The 21,798-nt window shown below is 42.8% G+C and overlaps 1 protein-coding gene across 5 annotated transcripts in view; it reads right to left on the bottom strand.

The window, feature by feature from the left end:
- plxna1b (plexin A1b) overlaps positions 1–21,798 on the bottom strand; it is a 117,120-nt gene that overhangs the window by 5,697 nt on the left and 89,625 nt on the right. For 3 of the 5 annotated variants that reach the window (XM_049734845.1, XM_049734849.1, XM_049734847.1), the window contains 14 exons: positions 20,708–20,804; positions 19,349–19,539; positions 14,651–14,802; positions 12,032–12,155; positions 11,817–11,953; positions 9,189–9,356; positions 7,167–7,260; positions 6,310–6,546; positions 5,725–5,868; positions 4,711–4,945; positions 3,690–3,838; positions 2,859–3,115; positions 936–1,002; positions 108–254 (listed from right to left, as the gene is read on the bottom strand). In XM_049734845.1, coding sequence (XP_049590802.1) covers positions 108–254; positions 936–1,002; positions 2,859–3,115; positions 3,690–3,838; positions 4,711–4,945; positions 5,725–5,868; positions 6,310–6,546; positions 7,167–7,260; positions 9,189–9,356; positions 11,817–11,953; positions 12,032–12,155; positions 14,651–14,802; positions 19,349–19,539; positions 20,708–20,804 — 2,199 coding nt within the window. The remainder of the gene's footprint in view (positions 1–107; positions 255–935; positions 1,003–2,858; positions 3,116–3,689; positions 3,839–4,710; positions 4,946–5,724; positions 5,869–6,309; positions 6,547–7,166; positions 7,261–9,188; positions 9,357–11,816; positions 11,954–12,031; positions 12,156–14,650; positions 14,803–19,348; positions 19,540–20,707; positions 20,805–21,798) is intronic. The other 2 variants (XM_049734848.1, XM_049734850.1) reach the window with 1 other exon arrangement.

Below are 21,798 nucleotides of genomic sequence, written 5' to 3'. Positions count from 1 at the left end.
TTTCTACTTAATATCCGTCTGTCAATATCTAGTTAAAGAATAAAAAAAAAAAGCTTTTTCTCCTGCTTGCCCGCCAAGCGATTATACGAACGATTCAATGCACTGACCAAAGTCTTGTAGTCAATCTGCTGTCTGATGAGCTTGTCCTCGCTGAGGGAGTAGCGAGCCTCTCCGGTGATTGCGTCTATCGGCCCCTTCTCCATTTGCTGCTTCATGGCGCAATACAGCATGAAGAGCGGCTCCCCGGCACACTCCTGCAAGAGAGGGAAAAAAAATCATCATGTAGATTCCTTCGCATTTTTCTTCTAAACCATGATCAGACGAGAAGTTTATCATCCCAAAATAAACACTTAGAACTCAAGCCTAGGTATTCTGAAGTTTTATGCTTTTGTCTGTCTTGGCTCAACATAGACTGTTTTTGTTGGAAGCAACTGAGATTTTGAATGGGTTAAAGTTCATCAAAATGACAGTTTTGGATTCATAAATTAAAGGCAGCAATATACAATGTGCACATGAAAAGAATGCAAAGTAGGTGGGCTAGTGAAAATTGAAGCCTCCATGAATGTCTGATCTTGTATCAAGAGGAATTCAAAGTGAGACAGACAGCTCCACACAACACCGAAAAAATAAACCCGCATCCAAATTCTACCACCAAAATAATGAAGTGACGGACAGGAAGGGAATCTGGTGAAGCGCTTTGGCAGTCACAACGAACACGAGCGACGGCGTCTGAACACGGCTTCAGAGCCCGTCCATTCGGAAGAGAGGAGCATTGAGCAAATGAAAGGCGGAGGTAAACGATAGGTAGCCGCTGGCCTCCGCCTTATCTAACGCTGCAGCTGTGCACGTTTACCGGGGATTTTTCTACTCTACTGCAAGCGGGATCACTCCCAAAAAAAATTGTGTGCCTGTGGGCGCGAGAGAGTATTTCTTACCTTGAGGAACTTGTAAAGCAGGAAGGTGAACCAGTTGGTGAGCATCTTCTCAGCCACCGACTCTGTCCTGGGAAAGACAAAAGATGATAAAGGATGAGAGGAGATGAAAATTCAATCTCAAAGCGTATAAAAACATTATCCCCAAGTGAAACTTTCAACGTCAAGATTGCGATCGTGCCAATTATTAGACGACAGAGTCCTTTCTCTGAGAAAGAAAAACACCCTGCCCCCAATTTCTACCTGCTATCTTCAACACTTCATTGTCACTATTGCTGTTGAATTATCTCACTTGTGTCTTTAAATAGACTCACGCTAATAATGCTACTATTTGCTTTACAAAGTTCGAAAGGGCTCAACACGATGAGAATCGACACCGCCGAAAATGTAATTTTACCACCTTCTGTTCAAGACGAAGGACAAAGAGAAAAATAAAAGTGTATGTAGGGGGGGGGGGATGGGAAAATAGGCCAAAGAAAGCAGCCAGTGAAAGCCTGTAGCAGGAACGTGAACTCCTACGCTTCCTTCCACCAGCCTCCTGTTTGACTGTTGTTTGATGTATGTGGAACGCTTTCTTTCTTCACGGCTGTCAGCCAAATATAAGCCATGAAAGATGAGGCGACGGGTAAAGGAGAGCTGGAGGATGAGGGAGGTGAATACACCTGGACAGTACATGCTTGTGGGCATGTCAGGTCCTGATAGAAGGTGACACCATTCCTTCTCTCATTCAGGGGAAACTACGTGCCAGCACTTATTGTTCTCAAACACATGCCGTAGCATTCCTGTCCGGAAAGCAAATGCTAAAGTTTTTTTTTTTGGGCCCAAAGTTCTCGTCCAGCAGTTAAATCTCCAGAAGCTTGTGTGTTTAGCAAGGGCAGCATGTTGCGACCATTCCCCGCTGGATGGGATTAGAAAAAGCTTTACAAAGGCACATTGGTGGAAAGTCATTAATTTGATTAGATTGTTTTTTAATTAAATATCTCTCCAGGGAGAGGGGGAAACGACAAGGGGGAGAAGTTTTGATTATTTAATGTCAAATCCCTACTTCTTTGGAGAAAGGCTATTTGTCTCCAAATGTGACTATACTACTATCCATCCTGCTTCTTTTCCTTTTCTTCATTAAGACCGCCTATGTTGCACCTTTTCAATAGTGCAACCACTTTAAACCGGTATTTATTCCGGGTCATCATTCCGTATAAATGGCACGGACACCTAATGGGGCGTACAAACAATATTCCACTTTGGGAATGGCGGCAACATCTGTGTTAAGGATGAATGGTGGCACACGTAGCAGTGGTGCACTCACTTCTCTTGTGTTGTCCATCTCGCGCATCATCATTAGGGTGACAGTTAAACTTCAATACAAAAGATGCGGATTATATATTCCATATTCCTCCAGCAGTTTGATTCCAGCTCAAATCTCCTCATAAATGTGTGAATCCTCTGTTTTGGCACTCCATCCGCCTCGCTCTCACTTCCGACGACACAAAGCCCGAATTCAATTTTGCCTTTTATTTCACTCCTCTTGCACACTGCTGCACCCTTAGCAATCCTGACTTCATTCAAACCTTGACACACACCTTTGTAAATCTTTCTCCTCTATCCATTGACATTCACTCCATCCCTTGAATCCCCCCCCCACTACCTGTGTGTGTGTGTGCTGAAGAGAGAGGTCTTTCTTTCTTTCTGTCTGTCTGCAACTCCACTGGGAATGTGTGTGCTCAGGGGTGTAATCCTTTTTGACAGCGACAGGGTTGACAGAGAGAGAGGACGAAACATCGCATATGCTTCTAAAAAGAGTCCCCTTGCCATCCTACTCCACCACAACACACAGCAATGCACGTCTTGGCAAACTAATTTTTTTTGTTACCTTCGTTGGTCTCTATCAAAAGGTATAGAATAAGGAAATCCTCCCTTTGCACCTACCTCCGCAGTAAGAGCTTAGGGTGATTCTTGCTCTCCAGGTTCTTATCGATGAGGTCGGACAGGAGCTGTTTAAGGACGCCTGTGGCGTACTCCATCTCCCCCTGCAGCGCCGTCATGATGAGGGAGGCCACGTTGCCGCGATCTCGCATGGAGAAGGACCGCTGCGCTTCCAGAGTGCGGATGAATGTCAGCAGGAAGTGCTTTTTAGTCAGCATCTGTCCGAAAAGTGTCAGGGCCTTCTCCACGTTCGCCGGGACCTACGGGAGAAGATTTAAGAAAGAAGTTGAGGAAGTGAAAAAAAATTGAAAGAAAGCAAGCTTGAGCAAGAGAGTATAATTTAATTTGCAGTGAGTTACACAAGGACACACTGGCAAAAGAATGATTGGAGCAATGCGTGCCTTCACATCCACTTGTTCTTTGTCTCCTTACAAAGAAAATCAGACAAATTGATTCACTTTCAGCTACATGCATAAACCAATTTATTGTCATCCCCTTTCACTTATTCTCATTACCTAATATTCTGTCTTTATCTTTCTCCTTCACTCCCTTCATCCCTCACTCCCCTCCCACACACTCTCCATCTAGCCTCTTCCTCTCTTCACAGCCGTGGATGTGAGCTTGGCGCTGTAATAAGAAATTGATCTGCCTACTACTGCACTACTGTGGCCTGTGATTGCCTGGGCCATACAAATGAAAATCCAATGTCGCGCTACACTATCCCTTTGGAATACAGTTGATAGCCGAGTGCAGATACTGAAATGTACCTGACACCTTCCATGCATATCAGCACACAAATGTGTGGGTGTGTTTCCACGCAATCTCTCTACTGACCAGTACCTCCATCTCCTTGAGCACAGGGTGGTCCTCAATTCCAGGGAAGAGGACCCTCATGGCATAGGTGCGGTAGTCCAGGAAGGGGATTCCTGCTCCGTCAAGCTCCTGAGTGAGCTCATGGATGTCAGTCTGCAATTCTGCAAATGCTGCGTAAGATAAAAAAATGATTATTAGCCCGTGTATGGGATGAGAAAGCCATCCACTGCTCAAACAAATCTCTCAATTGCTTTTCTGAAACCCGGTTCACCGAAATAATTAAGAATAACAATAAATGGCTTCATTTTATATTGCACTGGTTGAACTGGTAAACCCGCATATGCTTTTTAGCTGTCACCATGCATGTTTTATTTGATCACTAGAGGCAGTATGGATGTGTACGCTCATGATTATCATTATTCGACTCTTTCTTCCCATCTGCCTCCATAGCAGACAAACCATTTAGCAGCATCAATAGGCACTTGCTCAATCCACGCAGTTGCCTGCCAAATTAATTTATGCTAATGTGCTGGTGTGGAAGTCTCTTGCTTTGGCTCCCTCTTTCTTTGCTGCCAAGCCCCTCCTTCCTTACTATTGCCCTCATTGTCCCACCCTCTGCTCCCCGCATCTATCTGTCCTCCATCTCTGCCTCTCTCACACCCGCGGACACTCGTGAGGCCAGCCAGGCGGCTCTCTCGCTGGGTAGAGAGCCAACATCTGGTGGCTGGCTCAGATCAAAGTACTCCTCTAGAATCACACCAACACCCACACACACTTTACTGCCACAAAACAGCAGGAGGGACTGTTTGGAAGTGGGAGGGAGGGGGAGGCAGAGCAAGCGAGGAAATTGAGACTAAAATGGATAGCGATGTTTAATTGGGGTTGCGCAGTGTTTGAGGTAAGCTGCAGCAAGGGAAAGATTTGCAGTCGGTTATTTCGGGACACGGGAGTTATTTAGAGGGAACGCTCAAGTGAAGGTAGAAGGGAAGCTGCGAGAGCACCGCGAGGTCTGATGGCGATCACTTCTACGATGTCAACTTACCTTCCTTGCACTCGAGGGCCACCCTGGATTCCAAGTTGTCCATTTGCAGTTGGAGTCGTTTGAGGGTGCGGTCTGCATCGCGGGACTTTCTTTTGTAGGCAATCAGCACCACAATAATAACCAGCAGCAACAGGCCGCCTCCACCTCCGATGCCGATGATAGCGGGCAGGGTGAGAAGGCTGTCTGAGTAGATTTGCAAGGTCCCCGGTGAGTGTTCAAAGCCTCCGACACGAACCTAGAGAGAGGAATAAGTAGACGCTTGGATGCAAAATAGAAAACCAATGATACAATCAACATTACTGGCCTGAAAAAAAATTGCTACTATTAAATATATTGTGATGATGGGCTGAAACCAGTCTGAATTCAACATAAATCAATAAAAACAACACAATGCTAGATTGCTGCATTGGCTGAAAAATTCTCACTTGTGTCAAGTCCAGACCAACCTGAACCCCTTCAGCTAAATATTTGTGCCCCGAGGCACATTTAACTAAAAACACAAAAGTGATTACGTTTCTATCAATTTTTAACGTATTTTTAATTCTTCAAGTGGCTTATATCTAGAAATACGAAAAGCAAAGCGGAATGAAAATAGTCCCAGTCTATTGAAAAGCAATACTGCCGAAAGCCTCCGGGAGTATACCAGCCAGCCAAGACCAATGAAAAGCCGCTAAAATATAAATACATTTTGCAAACACCCCGAGCCATATTAAAGCCAGGATGTATGTTTTTACGGGCGTGGATATATGAATGGGGATGAGGAATGTAGAATGACTAAAAAGATTTACGTTTTATGCTTGGGGAGCAAAGAATGAGAGGAAGGATGTGGATTGAGCTAAATGAGAGAGATGAAGAACGCAGACTGAGGAGATGAGAATTAAAACACACACACCGTACAATCTGTATTTCCCAAACAAACACAAGTCTATTAGCAATAGTAGTTACTTATAAAGTGAATATAAGAGTATGAAAGATATTAAAAGGTGTGTCTTGGCTCGGCAGCACAGTACTCACAGTGACTTTGTGCTCTCCAGTCAGGTTGGGCCACTCACACAGCAGCTGGCTCTCAGACAAGGTGAGAACACACGGCGTGTCCCCGATCAGCACCGTGTAGTTCAGCTTTGTATTTCCAGGGGCTGCGGGAATTAGGTTGCGGCCCTAGAAAAGTACACAATGTAATTTTCAATTGCAATCACAGTTGTGTCATGGCTTCTGTTTTACGAACAGGTATGTATCAACAGTGGGACGCATTGATTTGAATTTGTGTTCAGGGTGGGTAACCATAGCAACAGTGCCGCAGAATGATAAGGTCCAAAATAATTTACTACATAATATTTCACAATATAAATTTGGATAAAAAGGGTTGGATGTAAAGTACAACATGCAATTATACGGTCCAATATTTTATTATTATTTTTTTAACTCAAGAGAATGTCTGACATCTTGAATAAACCAGAACAGGTGATTTTATAGATTGAAAGCAGTTGAGCTGACAAAAAAAAAAAAACATGACATAAAACGATGTAAAGCAAAATCAGGTTTAGAAAGAGACAATAAAGCAAAAAAACAGATCAATGCTAAAAGCAAAAGGCAATTTACCTTGAGTATAAGTGGAGAGCTGGGCTTTAGCTCCAATATGCCGTTGGGACTGAGTGATTCAAACACTGGATCCGGATGGTAGCTGAATGTCTCATTGACCACCAGCACCGAATGCACATTATCCATGATGAAGCCAATTTCATCTGGACTGCTGCCCACCTCGGAGAAAACTTTGTCAGACCCGGCCACGGAGGGAGCGAGACACACCATCACCGTGTTGTTAACCACGGTGCAGTTCTGAGGAGCAACACAAATTGCACATTAGTCATACAGTTTCATTCCAAAGAACCAATTAGCATATTGAGTAGCGCTAACAGAGGCCTATATGATATCAGAGAACATGTTGACATTATAACGTTAAAAGAATGCTGGATTAGTCATGTCAGAACAAATTGAATGCAATGATCGTCAGATGACAAAAAAAATAACAAGAAAAATTATTCTATTTATAGCTCAATTGGAAAACTAACCAAGCAAAACCAAACCAACTGCAGCGAGTGGCCACAAAGGCAAAAAGGGATATTTTTTTTTCACTTTGAGCAAAGAGCCGGTGAGGGGGAAAGGTTAGCTAAGCCCCATGGTGCTATAGGTGAGGAGGGGAGGGGAGGGGGGGGATTTGCCAGAGCCGCTTTATTACTGCTTGACATTTCAAAGGTTAAAGCTGCTAAAAGGAAATTCAACATCAAAAACAAACAGAAAATAGGCCCTTGGCTGCTTGACTGACAGCTAAAGTGTGCATGTGTCCCAAGAGTGTGTGCATCATTTGAAAATCACTACTTTGAACGAGAATGTACAAAGGAAAGATAGAGACACCATACCGGTGTGAATTCAATTCACCCTTTTTTTTTTTCACTTACATTTTCTGACTTGGCAGCTCCATATTTGGCCCTCATCTTGGGTTCCTTGATAGTCATCAAATTGGTTCCCGTAACGGTCAACATGGTCCCGCCACTAAAAGAGATTGTTAAACAAATGAGCGAGAACGATTACAGGCCACGTCAGCAAAAACGTTGGCTGAAAATAGTCTTGAACGGCACTTGCTATGACTCCACAGTGTATATTACAAACACGTCCCAAAAATAAAAGTAAATTGACTTCAGTCTGTATCCTCTGAGGAACGTGACCAGCATCTTTGCGCGCTTCAACCAGAAATGACTGCAAAGCGAATTGCTCCTGTAATTAACTCATCACCTGTCGTCTGACCTCTACTTGCAATATTTAATGAACTCTGCACAGCGCCTGTAGGAAGATATTAAAATGTAGGCACTGAAATTTTGCTGTGGTATTTCCAGCATGAGATATACAGTACACTCAGAAAGGGCTGTGTTGTCAGTGATCCGACATTTTGTGTAACCTTTACACCTGTGACCTATTCGGGTCCATGTGACGCTGACCAACAGAGACGTCGGTAACACGGGTGAGAGACTTCCCTTTTCTGCGCTGCCTTCTTAACAGCCCCCGTTGGCCCGAGACGCTGAACTTTAGCTGATGCGAACAACTCTGACAGCGGTTAAATTAGTTAACATACAACTTAAAAATGGAGCAGCGTTCGGCAAGGCCCGAAACAGCATAGGCAGGTGTATTCATCGCGGGAGGACCAGCTCGAGAACATTCAATAAATAACAGAATATAAATTCCAACGAGTCGGGAGTTCCAGTGTCTTATCTCTAAGCCTGGATAGCGGGCGCTGAGATGGAAGGAAAAAAACGACAGAGTGGAGAGAAGGCTTGAGGGGGTTTTGAATGGCATTAAGGCGGCTGACGGGCGGCCAAGTGGCAATAAAAAACAACAATGGTAAAAGTGACAAGAAGTGATTTTTACACAAGAACATTTTCAAGGAGAAAGAGCAGAAAAAGAGTAAAGCTTTGCAACACTTGCGATTTAAACCATGTATTGTGAAGGATGTAAATCCTCATCATTGCTGAAATACGGCCTAATCTTTCCAAAATCATTTGTTAGCCCAAGAATGACTTTCAATAGGGGAGGGGCGTTTTGGATGAGCTCTGTTTCAGAACAGGGTGACAAAAGAGACTGGTAAGCATTACACTTTATTGTTATTGTAGCATGACACTTCACGTCGATAAGTCTTTTTGAAGGAACACAAAGTATGATTATCAGCTCCTTTTTTTTTTAATGTATGCCAATCTAATTGAAAGGCCAGGAAATAACGCGCAAACATTTCCTAGAAGTCTCTCGCTGGAGTCAATGACAACCACGTGAGCCAAAGAACAGTTTCTAGGTCATATTAGTGAGCCTATTAGTGTTTGGTTGCCGCAAGTTATTTATTCATTTATACATCTTTTTATTTCCTTATTTTCCACACCCTACAAATGCAAGCTTGTGTTCGAGCAGGAATGCTTCCCTTGGCTATAGAGCCTCGTTTCAATAAAGTAATATTTACACACACTGTATATCTAGTATCTGTGCTGCAACTCATCAAGTAGCTCCAGGAGCTCTCCTTTACTGCTGTCGCTGCTCACAAACATTTACTTTTCATGCAGAACTATAAACAACATAAATAAGAGGTCTTTAAAAAGAGAGATGAGGTTGAAAATTGAGCGCAATGTTTGTTTTCCTATTCACCGAAATGCGGCCGGGGAGTATTGCTGGAATATTATGACATGAATGAGTTCACACGCAGAGTTCATATCTCAGTTGAGTTGGCGAGTTTCATATGAAAATGTATAGCGCAACCGTCAGATAGGATTAATAATGCATTGGGCCGGTAGTATCTGCTCTATTTGGATGCATCAAGCAGCATTGTAGATCAAACACAGTTCATATAAAATGGGAATTTTATTGCGTTCTATATAGATCATGAAGTGAGCAGAAAGTACTCCGCTCGTAATTATTTAGTATTCTTATTTTTTTTCTCTCACCTAGCAATACTCCAGTCGGGTTCAATTTTCAGGATGGTGGGATCATCCGAGTAGTTGAACTTGACCTCTGGGTTTCTCAGCTCAGCTGAGTTGATGTCCACCATGACCGGGGTAGGGCCTGGAGCTTGTCCGGCTGGGGTCACACACACTATCTCGCTACTGTTTCGCCTGAATGAGCAGGAGAGAGTGGGAGAGAGATGTGTTAGTCACAAAAGGTTGCTTGGTGAAAGAAAAAGAGCTACACGGATAATTCCTACTGAATTATGATTCAACATTTGCAGCCAAAACACACTTTCATGTCATCGGCGTAGCGCCTAAGTGCTAACAACTTTTAGCCTGTGCAGCAGTAGTCTCATATGTCAGCTTCTCTCCTCCCTACTGTGCTCCATCTTGCTGAAAGATCAAATGTGACAGATGAAGCTGGTCGTCTCTGTGTGTGATGTAACGGCATCGCGAGCAGACAGGCGACCGGCTGTGACCTGCAGGGAAACTTTGTGTTCCACTCCAGAGGTTTATTTTAGGTGTCCTGTGATGTCAGGGTGAAACACAAGCAATAGGGAGATTGGCCTCCCATGAGTCCATCTGTCGGGGCGTGTAAAAAGGTGCTTGTGCACAGCGTGGGGGTCGGCGAATTAGCATATAAATATGCTAAACGCAGGTAGAGTCTCTTGCCGCCCAAGCTTTTGCTTCCTGCAAATGTGAACAAGTTGCCCAAGTGGCACGTGGCGCAGTGTGATAGTCGGAATAGGAATTGAACACACTGATCTAGACGCAAATCCCCCGCTCGCGTCCGTGGGGAGGCTGAAATCCACAGAGAGCAAGGAGATGATGGGGAGGATGATCGTGTGGCTTTTGCCTGACGACTTACAGTGAGATGGAGACAAAATTAGCTGTGTAGGAAAAAAACGTTTTGATTCGGGAAACGGCAGTGGATCAAACTGAATTGTTCCACCTTAAAGTGGATTAAAGTGCATTTACAGTCCTGACAAGTTGATTCATATTGTAAAATGACATCAGCTCAAACTTTACCATCTTGAGTGAAATCATAATAGCGTTGAATCGAAGGGAACAGAATTGATCCGATTTGAAATGAATCGTATCTCACCCCGTGTATCCGCTTTATTGGAGAGATGCACACGCCCAATAAAAAAATATATAAAGTACATATCTGCAAAACATATTTGCTCTCGACGAATGTAATCCCTGCCGTCGCTCGGGAGGCAATTTTAACAGTTTCCTCTGTGCATACTCAAACTGAGAAGGGACTGAAATGGGGGTTGAATATAGAAGAAAAGGAAGATGACTTCTTTAAAAAAAAAAAAATAAATAAATTTCCACATTCCACTAGTCCCTTGTTTCCATGGTAACTATTTTCACAACACTGTCACTGCTGAGAGTGCCTGTGGTGTCACGTATGTATTTCTGACAAGGTTGCGGCTAACACAAAAGAAAGCCAATGGGGAATACGGAGCGAAAGAAAACACCAAAGAAGGAAAACGCGTTGCAGAGGGAGATAAGCGGATGAGTGACTCGGGGTAAATAGGTTTTGATTAAAGTTGAGGCCCCGCTGAATAGAAAGACACATTAAAAAGACAGACGCAACCAGTTCATTACTTTGCCCATAAAGGTTATTGCTGCTCAGTGGATGAAAGGCCAAGACTATTATGTTCACCTTTCTCAGGGTGCGCTACCAAGCTTTAAATTGGCCTTTGCTACGACATAAAAAGAACTTCATAGGTCCGAGCTCATTAGTTGGACCTGTCACTTGTTGCGGCTGGAAAGGAAAACTAATATGAGAAAAATAAATGCCGCATACACCGATACAAGTCAAACGTTGAGCTTCAAAGCACAAGATAAGATGGGAAAGCTTTTATCATCAGTTCTAATTTATTTTGAAAAAGGAACCTCAAAATATGAATTTATCAAATCGTGTATGCAGTTTGGAATCAGAACAAAGTGTTTTAGCTTGGATAGCATACAAGGCATCTTTTTGGCAGCGGTTATAAAAAATGTGTTTACTTCCATTATTTTTGTGTAATGTTATGGAAGTTATTTTAATAATCTCGTCATTATTTTTTACACAAGCAAGGTAGGAGGGGTGGTTGATTAAAAATGGAAATTAGATTTTTGTGAGGAAAAAAATCCCCAATCCATTTTATTGTTTTAAATCCACAAAGCTAAAGTATCTGCAGTGCACTCAAACGTGTGCTGTGACATTTACATGCAGACATGAGTGCAGGGTGAGCTATGAGAGGAAGGAAGTTACCTTGGCAATTACATACATGTAAGAAAAAGACAAAATAACACCGTAGAGAGCAAAGTAAACGTTTTCAACACCGTAGTTTGAGCAATTTCTCTTCACTGTAGACCACACACATCACGCTAAAAATAGGCTCCACTGTCATTTTTACAATTGCTCCAGGTCATGCTCTAACCAAGACCTACCTCTTTTGCAATCTGCAGCAAATCAAAGTGATGTTTCTATAATTACAAAACACTAAAGTATAGTTCAACTAATAACTGGTGTAGCTGGGCTTTAAAAAAAACAAAGGGAGTGATGATATAGCGTGTTTGTATGACAATGTAGTAAAGTAGGACAAATATTTAGAGTACATCGGGTTCACTCACTTCTCAAAACGGCAGGCATGGAGTCCAATCTTGACATACACGGCACTGCCTGCGTTTAGATGACTGCCATCTATGGTGATCCTCGTGCCGCCAGAAAGCGGGCCGGTAGACGGCCTGACGCGGCTGAAGTATGGTGACTAAGAATGGACACACAAAGAATCAAATTATGGCCGTGGCACCGAAAGATGCTTTTATCGGAAAGTCTCAACTCTTACCACAAACGTAAAGGCCTTGTTGGAGATTGCTTTGTAGTCTGGATGGATGCAGTCCCTCACACACACCTCCACTTGAGCTTCCTGCACCCGGTAACCCGTGGCATCATTCAATCGGCACACAATCCTGCAACGGACAGATTCATATTTTCAATTACAATGAGCAAATCAGACCAAGGCACAGGAAGAAGGAAATCTCCGCCGGAAGTTTGAATAGTATTGTTTTATGAAATTGCTCTGAGCAGACCTTTGTATCGCATTGCATCCTTATTAACATTAAAATAAAGAGAAATAGATGTAGAAAGTGTTTTAAAATTATGTTTTGCCTTTTCTTTCAGCGTTAAATAAAAAGAAAACACCAATAAGAGCAGCACTGCCATCTACTGTGGCGGATGTGCAATTACACTTTATTAAAGTACATATTTGTATGAATCGCATAACATGAGCTGGCCTTTTGAGCAAAAATCCACTGAAGAAACAACTGCAGTCTATCCCAGAGGGACAAAAGCTTCCACACATTTCACCCAATGAAGTCATGCTTGCCTTTTAATTAACCAGTGTGAAAGAATGAGACAGAAAGAAAGACCAATGAAAGGCAACGCGAGAAGAAAGTACCGAGAAAGAAGACACAGGGAGAGTAAGCGGGTTAAAATGAGCGAGGCTTATTAATTGAACAAGCTCATATCCTACACATCTACTCGCCTCCCCGAGATGAGTTGACTCCCCTGTTTGTACTCGCCCAGCACGTGGTCATGGCAACTGCGGTGCTGCAGTATTTCACGTTCTGATGCAGTATGTTCTATGTCCATTGTTTCTGTTTTTCCTTTCATTTATTCCCTGGACCCCCACTAGGGGCTGTGATTAAAATGCTGGACAGCTCTCAGTTAAAAACTCGGCTTCTCTTGCATCATGTTTGCCGGAATGAGAATCTGTTGAATTGGGATGTTATTAAATCTCCATGAAGAAAGTTCATGATAAATTGATGGGAAGTCGCTGAAATACAGGCGATATTTTATTCCATCATTGAGATTTCATGACATTGGACATGTCAAAGTCTATTTATGGGATGAAAATCACAGAATACAAGCACGGCATATTTTTATTTTGGCTTCATAAAAGTCAGCAAAGCACAGTCGGTGACTGTGACCAGGCGGGATCTGGCTTGGTTTTCCTGGAACCTCTCAAGAGATGTCAAAACTGTCCAATAAGATGACAAATAACATTTTTTTTATATTAGATATGTTTTTTAACATCGTCAAAGTTTTATTTGTCACTTTCTCGTGTCATTGCTGCCATGAACGAATCCAACTCACTTTTCCGCTTCTCCTGTTTATATTTCTGCCTAACTATCAGTGCACATCATTTCTTTCCTTCCAGCAGCTGACCTTGGCCCTGCAGCGTCAGTCGCATAATCTTGCGTCTCGTGTGTTACAGGCAGCTCCGACAGGGTCACGGGAATGAAGAGAGTATCCGGGCCGCTAATGGCGTCGCATGGCTAACATCACTTTTAATTATCGGGACAGCTTGACTGCCAACTGCCCCCCTTCCCTTCCTCCATCCTCTGGGTGCTATGACAACGAGCCAGTACGGCATGACAGGGTTAAAAATTGACACCTCTGTGCTTTTGGATATGCTAAAGAAGACAAAATGAACATGTGGTAGTGAAAGCGAGTTGCCAAAAATAGCACCCGTGTACGTACGGGAGATGTTTCCCGTGAATATGATAATATGAGTTTATGAATTATAAAACAACACAAACATGTCAACAGCATATTTCTAAAGCCATTTCGGGGACACCTGTCATCCCCGTCTTGAGCCGCACAGCATTGTTTGTCCTCTGTCAAAGCATCAAAGTCAAATTTGAGATGTTTCCTTCCTTGTGACAGAGCCAAAGATGACAAATCTTTTGGGACTTGTGCAAAACTCAGCAAGACCATCATTTGAGTAAAATGACAGAGACAGTACTGAAAATAGAATATTGAGGACACCACCAGCACCCAAGTGGGGGTGACAAGCAGCCACCCCCACCTTATGTTATTCCCCTAACATCTGCATGAGAGTAGGCTCATAAAAAATGTGGACTGAATACATTTCCTGCATTTGTTTGTCTTACTTACGGTGAAATATATACTAAACAACAAACTTTGCATGCTATCAGCTCAAATAATCATTCGTCCTTAATAAAATGCTGTAGTTACTAAAAGGAAGTAAGGCCATCGTAATTCAGAGATTTCCTAGAAAACACAAATTAATCAGACGGAGTGTACAAATGGCGAAGCTTTCATGAATATATATATAGTATATATATATATATATATATATATATATATACCAATCGCCCCACTCAAATGTCATTACGTTGCTGTCAGAAGGGGAGTTAGTGTGATGAAGGGGGTTAAATGAGGTAATCCACTTGTGATTGGGCTGTAATTCTGATTGATAATGAAAGAAAATGTTTCATGTTAAATTGGCTGCCATTTGTCTTAACTTTGACCAGCACTTTGAATAAGCACAGCCCGAGAACCGATTTTTGGTCTGAATGCACAGCAAGTGAGGAACCCTGAAGAGAAGCTTAACAGAGACGTAAAAAACAAAAAAGGAGTAAAGATGTCGTCAACATACTGCTCAGCGCTGATGTACTGGTCTTCTTGAGGGTTGCAGGCCACTTTTCCAATACGGACTCCGTTCTGGATGTCTTTGAACTGGAGACCCAAATTCTCACCAGTGATGGTCAGCATGGTTCCTCCCTGCCTTGGCCCAGTCTCAGGAAATAGCTGCAGACAGAGAACAATTCACCGTTATAAATAAATAAATCCATGGACACAAGTGTTCATTTTGGTAGGACTTGAGATTCTTTGCGACAAAATTTCAATGAAAATGACGACAGATTCATTCTTGCTCAGTCAATCACTGGCACATGACCCCCCCGGCCTCACTTTGGTCACTTCTCTGACCCTGAGATGATTAATTTACTGAACGCAATTACAGCACACCGTGACCTCCGATCCCTCCGTTTCCCTCTTGAGTTCCGTAAAAGGTGTGCAGGGGTGCTAATGGCTAGACAAGATGAACCATGTCGCTAATCACCGTACCATTATGCCACAGCATGGACGCAAACAATAGTCCCTCTGGTAATCAGTCATTACTCGGAGAATTAGGGTTAAAACTAATTGGATTAGAAATTGATGGGGGTGGGGTCATCTGTCACAATATGGGAGGAGGGGAAAACATATGCTGATAGTTGGGTGCTCATGTCGTTCCCGTGAGGTAACACTTGGACACTAGTTAAAGTTGATTTGTTTCTGGGGTACAGTTTGTCTTTGTTGTGAAACCATTACAGAAGTGTAAGTACATACAAATGTGCAACGTGGCGATTTAGCACATACAAGTTCCCGTTGCTCAATATGAACTCAAATAAAATAAAATAATTACGTCCATTGGCAAGTGTCTTTATAGTTAGTAGCACCGAAGTAAAGTTTCTCATTTTTATGACTTTAGATGCGAATGGGGTTCACAATTCCGCAAAACCACCTACACATTCTCAGATAAACATTTAGCATACATACTGCTAAAAAAATACGTTCACCCACATTGACGACACTGAGCAGAAGCACAACGGCACGCAGGCCCAATCCAAAAGGCCACCGAGGCGATAGAACGATGGAGTGTTCTTTATCTTATGCCAACAAAGCTTATGGTGAATATCTTCTGCTCGCCCCCTTGGCCTTTTCTTCTTCCTCCCCGCCTTTGTGCCTTTTCAACTCCCTCGCCTCTTTTCCAGCGTGCATGAATGGCGTGTGTTTTAGCATTAGACAAAAGAATGATTGGCACAGAGTGGTGGCGTCATCCAAAGTCTCCAGATATGGTAATCAAATCTTTTGCTCTGCTCAGCCGGGCTTATCAAAACACACACAAATACAAACCTTGTCGTTTTCACACTGAAACAACACAAACAAAAAGCAGACTTTCATAAAAGCCACCAGCTCAAACAATCGCTCTATTCTTCCCTTTCACAGTCACAGCTCTTGACTTCCATTCAACGTGGCTTTTTCTCATTCTCATCTACAACTTGTCCCGTTGTGTCAAAGGCTTTTACGCCAGACATATTGTAGCCCGCTCGAGCAACAGTGCAGAGATAACATCGACTGGTTAGAAAAAGGGGGGGGGGGATATTGATGCGACAGGAGGGACAGACTGTAAAAAGACACTGCGAGGCTTTCCACAAGTTCATCAGCTAGTTCGCAGATGATGATTTCTCATGGGACATTTCTGCAAAATATAAAAAATATTCAGAGCCTGCGTTATGTTTTTACTTGCTGAATGGTTAGCTGGACCACCATTATAACCAAGAAACAACTCGGAGATCATTGCTTTGGCGGAATATTATTGTATTTTGCACCAAAGGAGGATAGACCTGTACGGGCTATTTATTTTCATCTGTATGTCAATTTTGGGAATGTCACATAATTTGGATGGGTAAATGAGTCACAAAATTTGCTAGAATTAATCAATTTTATTTTTAAAATTGTTACAATTATTTTTCATTTCTAATTTTGCGGACCACTTGCAATACCGCCACGGACCACTACAGGGCTAGCACTTACAATCCCTGCTTTAGTGTTGAGTCATTCGGTCAAAAATAAAACAAAAATGCAAGTCTAAAAATATTTACAATGTTAGTTGAACAGCGGGGTTAAGAGCAGTTAGCACGCTGCCTCACGACAAGAACATCCCTGGTTCTGCTTCTAACACGTCTCAACGCCTGACCTTGGGAACTTTCCGTGTGGCGTTTGCACGTCCCCCCCGACTACCACAAACATGCAAGGTAATTTCCAGTCAGCTTCATTGACCAAAGTGCTGACACAAGATCTTAATTCACTCCCTGCCCACCCCTCCTCAGGGATGGCTTCAATGCAGACAACTCATTTAGCTCTACAATGCACATGTGACAAATATTTCAAAACAAAAATTTGACTTACATTACAGTTTGTAGGGTATATTTTTGCAACACAAAGTAAAAATAATGCGTCTGCAAAAAGTACTGGGCTGCATGCAAACACATTAAATAGGCGCCCCCCCACCACCACAAGTATAGGCATGGGTTGTTTTAATTGGTTTCTCAGGGCTAACCTGAATGCTTTTTTATTCTCCTAGGGGAGAACAGGCCTGAAAAGATGGATGATGGAGGACCAGGCAGCAACCAAGGCCATTACTAGGACAATGCTGCTCTACGCTTAAGGACACGATGTCTATGTGTGTGTGCGTGTTGTAGCTTATTTGATCGGTATCGTTCCAAATCAAAACCTTTCTTGACCGTATTCTCTGTCAGCTGATTCAACTGTGTTCACAACGATTACTGGAAAAGTGCCACACCAATCATAAGAGCCCTTAATCACCATTTGCTGTGTTTGGTGACTGTTGTACGTCCCCAATGCTATTAGTGGAACAGTACCCAACTGCTTATTCTTGAGAGAAAAAAAAAAATTGGCAAAAATGCATAAAAAGGGAAGAGAGCAAATGGGGAGTGATATTCAGTTTGTGTGCTGTTCAATGAAATGGCTACAGAGGAGGGATTCTCTTTGTCGCCTGTGGAACTTCTTCTGGCACTAAATGTCACAGTGTAAATGTCAAAGGTGGAGATGAGATCCTCACACGTAGGCTTGCTGATAAACAACTCTCCAGCAATTCACAGGTGAATCTCTTTTTCTTTATCCCTGCTGCGCTCAAGCCAAGTTCCTCCTCTTCCTGCCGTTATTGGTTGACTACTACGCTTGCTTTTTGACTGCCACCAACATCTTGCCCCCAGGCCAAGATTTGTCTCAATATGCGCATGCTTGCAAACACCGCAACCCCATCGCCGCCAATTCTCTCACATGTACACGCACTCACAAGCCTTGGCTCTGTTCGCTTGCTTCAAAGAGATAACTGAGTGTGAGAGAAAGAAAGATGACTAATCAAAGGATTTATCAATGTGCTCGTGCCCCAATTATCCAGTACCTTCATTATGTATTCAAAAAGAGGAAGCAGAAGTCACACAGGAAATATACAGAGGGGTTCAAGCAAGGAATATGTATGCAGACATATTTCACGCCATTTAGCTTGAGAAAATGGGCACTTTTTTCCAAGCACTTCCTCTCCAAATTAAATGAATATTCGTTTTTTTTTTTGGAAGGCCTCAAACTCACCACTGTGTGTGTGTGTGTTGATGAACAGCATGCCATTCCCTATGGTGAGCTGTAGTGACCCAGGTCACAGTGAGACATAGGCCACCTCCACAGTTATGGATGGCAACAGATGGGTGCACCACAGTGTTTATACGCCTTAGCCCACCCGGCATGTCAGATGTCGAGCACATACACACATTCAGAACTCATAGTGAGACCCAATTAACACACTCCCCATACACTTTGTTTCTCCATACACACTCCCCAAGCAAACAAGATCTGTTTTCTTTGCTGTGTCGGTCGGTATTCCTCGTCTCTAATCACAGCCGTGTGTTTCAGATTTGTTGCGTGTGCGCGAACTGCCTCCTCCCGCTCGGCCCATCTGTGTTGTGCTCGCCGTCATGGTAATGGTGTCGAAGGCGTCGACCCTCCCCGCTGCCTTCGACCGTGTTCGCTTCCCTCACTGGGGCCAAACAATGCTGATGCAAAGGCAGGAGAGTTCAACTTTGGTCTCCTTTTAATGTTTTGCCTTTGGGAGTCAGGGATTTCTGTCAACTAGCAAGTTGTGGATTTGGGAGTTTTTATGGAGCAAGAGGCAATCAAAGCTGGGTTACAAAGTGCAAACTGTCAGTTGAACAGGGCTGCCCTCTTTGACCACCTCCCTTGCACAAAGCTGACATGTTTGTTATTTGGAATGTTGCGGTTGCTAAGCAACACAAGTTGGAAGGAGGCGAGGGATAAGTATTTGTTCAATTTAGGGGCTCCAGGATATGTCCCTTTTATCTGCCTTTTATTTCAACAACCAATAGGAGATAAAGGTTTATACAGGAAACTAAGAGAATACAATATCACAGGAGACAATACAGGCAGAGATGCTATCCAACGGTATATTGTAGAAACATTGAAAGTCCGACGTCTCTTCTGTCGTACAGTTTGATTCAAGTTTTGCGGCAACATAAAAATCGTACATCACAGTATTTTGGAGGCGGATCCTCACACATTCTTGTCTGAAATGTTTTTAGAATACTTGAATCTTGTGATAATCATTCACATGCTCTTTTGTCAGCGGTTCTTGTGACCTCACTCGGGAACATTGTCATTCCGCTACATACTTCTTTCATGTGTGATCGTCTGTCATGTCGGGAACACGGCTCACCTTGGTGATCTTGGGGTGTGCACAGCGGCTGTTTCCCGTGGTGGCGTGCATCCAAGTGCTTTCTGTGGGAGCGCACTCCTGCCTGAGGGAGCACTTTTTCTCCTGCACACACCAGCCGCACTCAAATCTGGGGTTGGCCTTCAGACACATCCCACAGCTGTCTCTCAGTGCGTAGCACTTATATAGGTGAGCTGTGGAAAACAAGTGGAATATTTGATTGCAGGAAAAGAGAGACTAAACATCCTGAAGGCTACAACTTGATTGAAGATAAAAACATTTTCTTATCAACTTTTGGTTAGCATTTCAAAAAGTGGTTCAATGTCACCATCTGAGAGCAATATTTTCCCTAAATGCCCCAGGAATTGTACAGTGCAATCCTTTCTTCTCTCTCCGCTATTCCATCCCCAAATCCCATTGGTCACGGAGCAGCTTTAAAGCAACCCCCGTACCAATTACTGTCTGCTAAATGACTCCTTCCTAATTACATTAACATATCAGAATTTTTGAAAATTTCTCATGCGACACAAGATGATTATCGTGATTGAGAAATAGGATAGGGACCGGCGGGGTACTAAGATATGCAGGAGGAAGAAAAATATCTTTAGGCTGTCGTTTTCGGAAGCACAATGCCATATAAATTGTACAGACTGCCAGGAAGGAACATGAAATATGCCATTTAGAAATGCTGTGACCTTGAAAGGACAACAGGTCGTATTAGCAATTCCCATTGGATGGATGAACACAACTGAAATATATCTAGATATATAGATATATGCAATATTTGGGACAGCAAGTAGATAACACATTAGATATAATAATAAAATATACTTCAATTATAAATGAAATGTCACAAAAATCAAACTGTGACAGAGCAAAGTATACTGATTTGTTTTTACATATTATCTGCGGGCCATCTTGACAATGGCAATGATGTTACTTTACCACACAGCAGGGGAAGAATGCCACCCCCCCCTGCTGTGCGGTACGGACAGTAATAATTTTGAAGCCAGCGCTGTAAAGACACTCCTACGAGCAATTACATCCAGCAGACATTATCTCATTGTCTGCTTTGGGTATACCTTTTAACCCTAAACATTATCATTCTTGGGTTGGCAAGGAAGCTTGAAGGCATGGCGTCATTCAGTTTTAATCATATATCCAGGGAATACAAGACTTTTTGACCGGATACAGCTGGAACTGCCTGTCTTAAATGTATACACTGTAATGTCTCGTAAGGGACGTAATGATGAGCAAGGGTTTAGTTTACATTCTTACAGAAGAAAAAAATAGAAGAATGTTTAAATTGGGTAACAAAGAATGCATACAACGCCACCGCTGGCTGAAACCAGAAAAACATACCTTTTATGTTGTATGGGTTGTCGATGTTAAAGTTTCCATTCCAAACCACAGACAAATCCACAGGCAGGTCACTGATGTCATTGCCGTCGTACGTATACTGAAAGAAAAAAAACAGTAATTCAGGTTTCTCATTCAAATCGAATTTGATACAATACATTTAACAGAAGAAACTCCAATTTTGCGAAATGAAGAGAAAACGTGCCAAAAATAACAAGACAATTCAGTTGAGCTGGCGGCTGGTGGTAATGTCGTAACCTGCGCTGCACCACCAGTTGAAGGGCCATAAAAATGAGTGATGAGAGACAGGCTATATTGTGATTTTAACACACCGCACATTCGCGCTGCCTGCCGGAGCACGGAGTTGATTAAGAGATTGTAATCCTCACCGCCGGATGACTCACTCCATTCAGTGATGAATGAAATGCCTAATATATCTCCCACAATAACATTCACATCTAATTTCATTTTTGCATCCTGAACTAATAACAGCTGAAATGTAATTGACTCTTTGGCGGCATAATCAGTTTTATGGAATGACTTGAAATGAGACAACACGATTCCAACGCAGCAATGTGATGGCGAGACAACCAGAATCTGTCTAATGAGACACTCATAAATCATGAATGCTGAATATCACGCATAGATAAAATGCCGTTAATAACTTTAACCAAATCCACCCTCCCTCCGAATACAGTTTGTGTTGTTGTGTGATGTAATGTCAGTTTGAGCTGGCATGTTATTTAAGCTACCTAATAGTTTATTTTTTGTGTTGCTTATTTTTGAACGACTACAATCCTCATAGTCAATACTAGCAATAAAGGACACACTCGATGACATTTTGGCCGATGGCGAGGAAGTCAGTCCATGCTAACAGTCAACGGCTATCCACTCTCGCTACCACTACTATGGTCACTACCTTCAGTGCCCTCTGGATGAGAGATAGCACGACTATTATCTTCGACTGGAGTGGCGATAAAATCCCATGTGAAAGTCTGGTGCCCGGAGCTGCGGCACGACACAGGCCTATTCTCGCAACAACTTTGTCACCATTTGATATCAACCACTCCAACGTGATACTGGGGAGATTTATC

This window comes from Syngnathus scovelli, chromosome 11 (assembly GCF_024217435.2).
Source record: "Syngnathus scovelli strain Florida chromosome 11, RoL_Ssco_1.2, whole genome shotgun sequence".
NCBI classification, from domain to species: Eukaryota; Metazoa; Chordata; class Actinopteri; order Syngnathiformes; family Syngnathidae; genus Syngnathus; species Syngnathus scovelli.
This window is presented reverse-complemented; position numbering and strand designations above follow the sequence as displayed.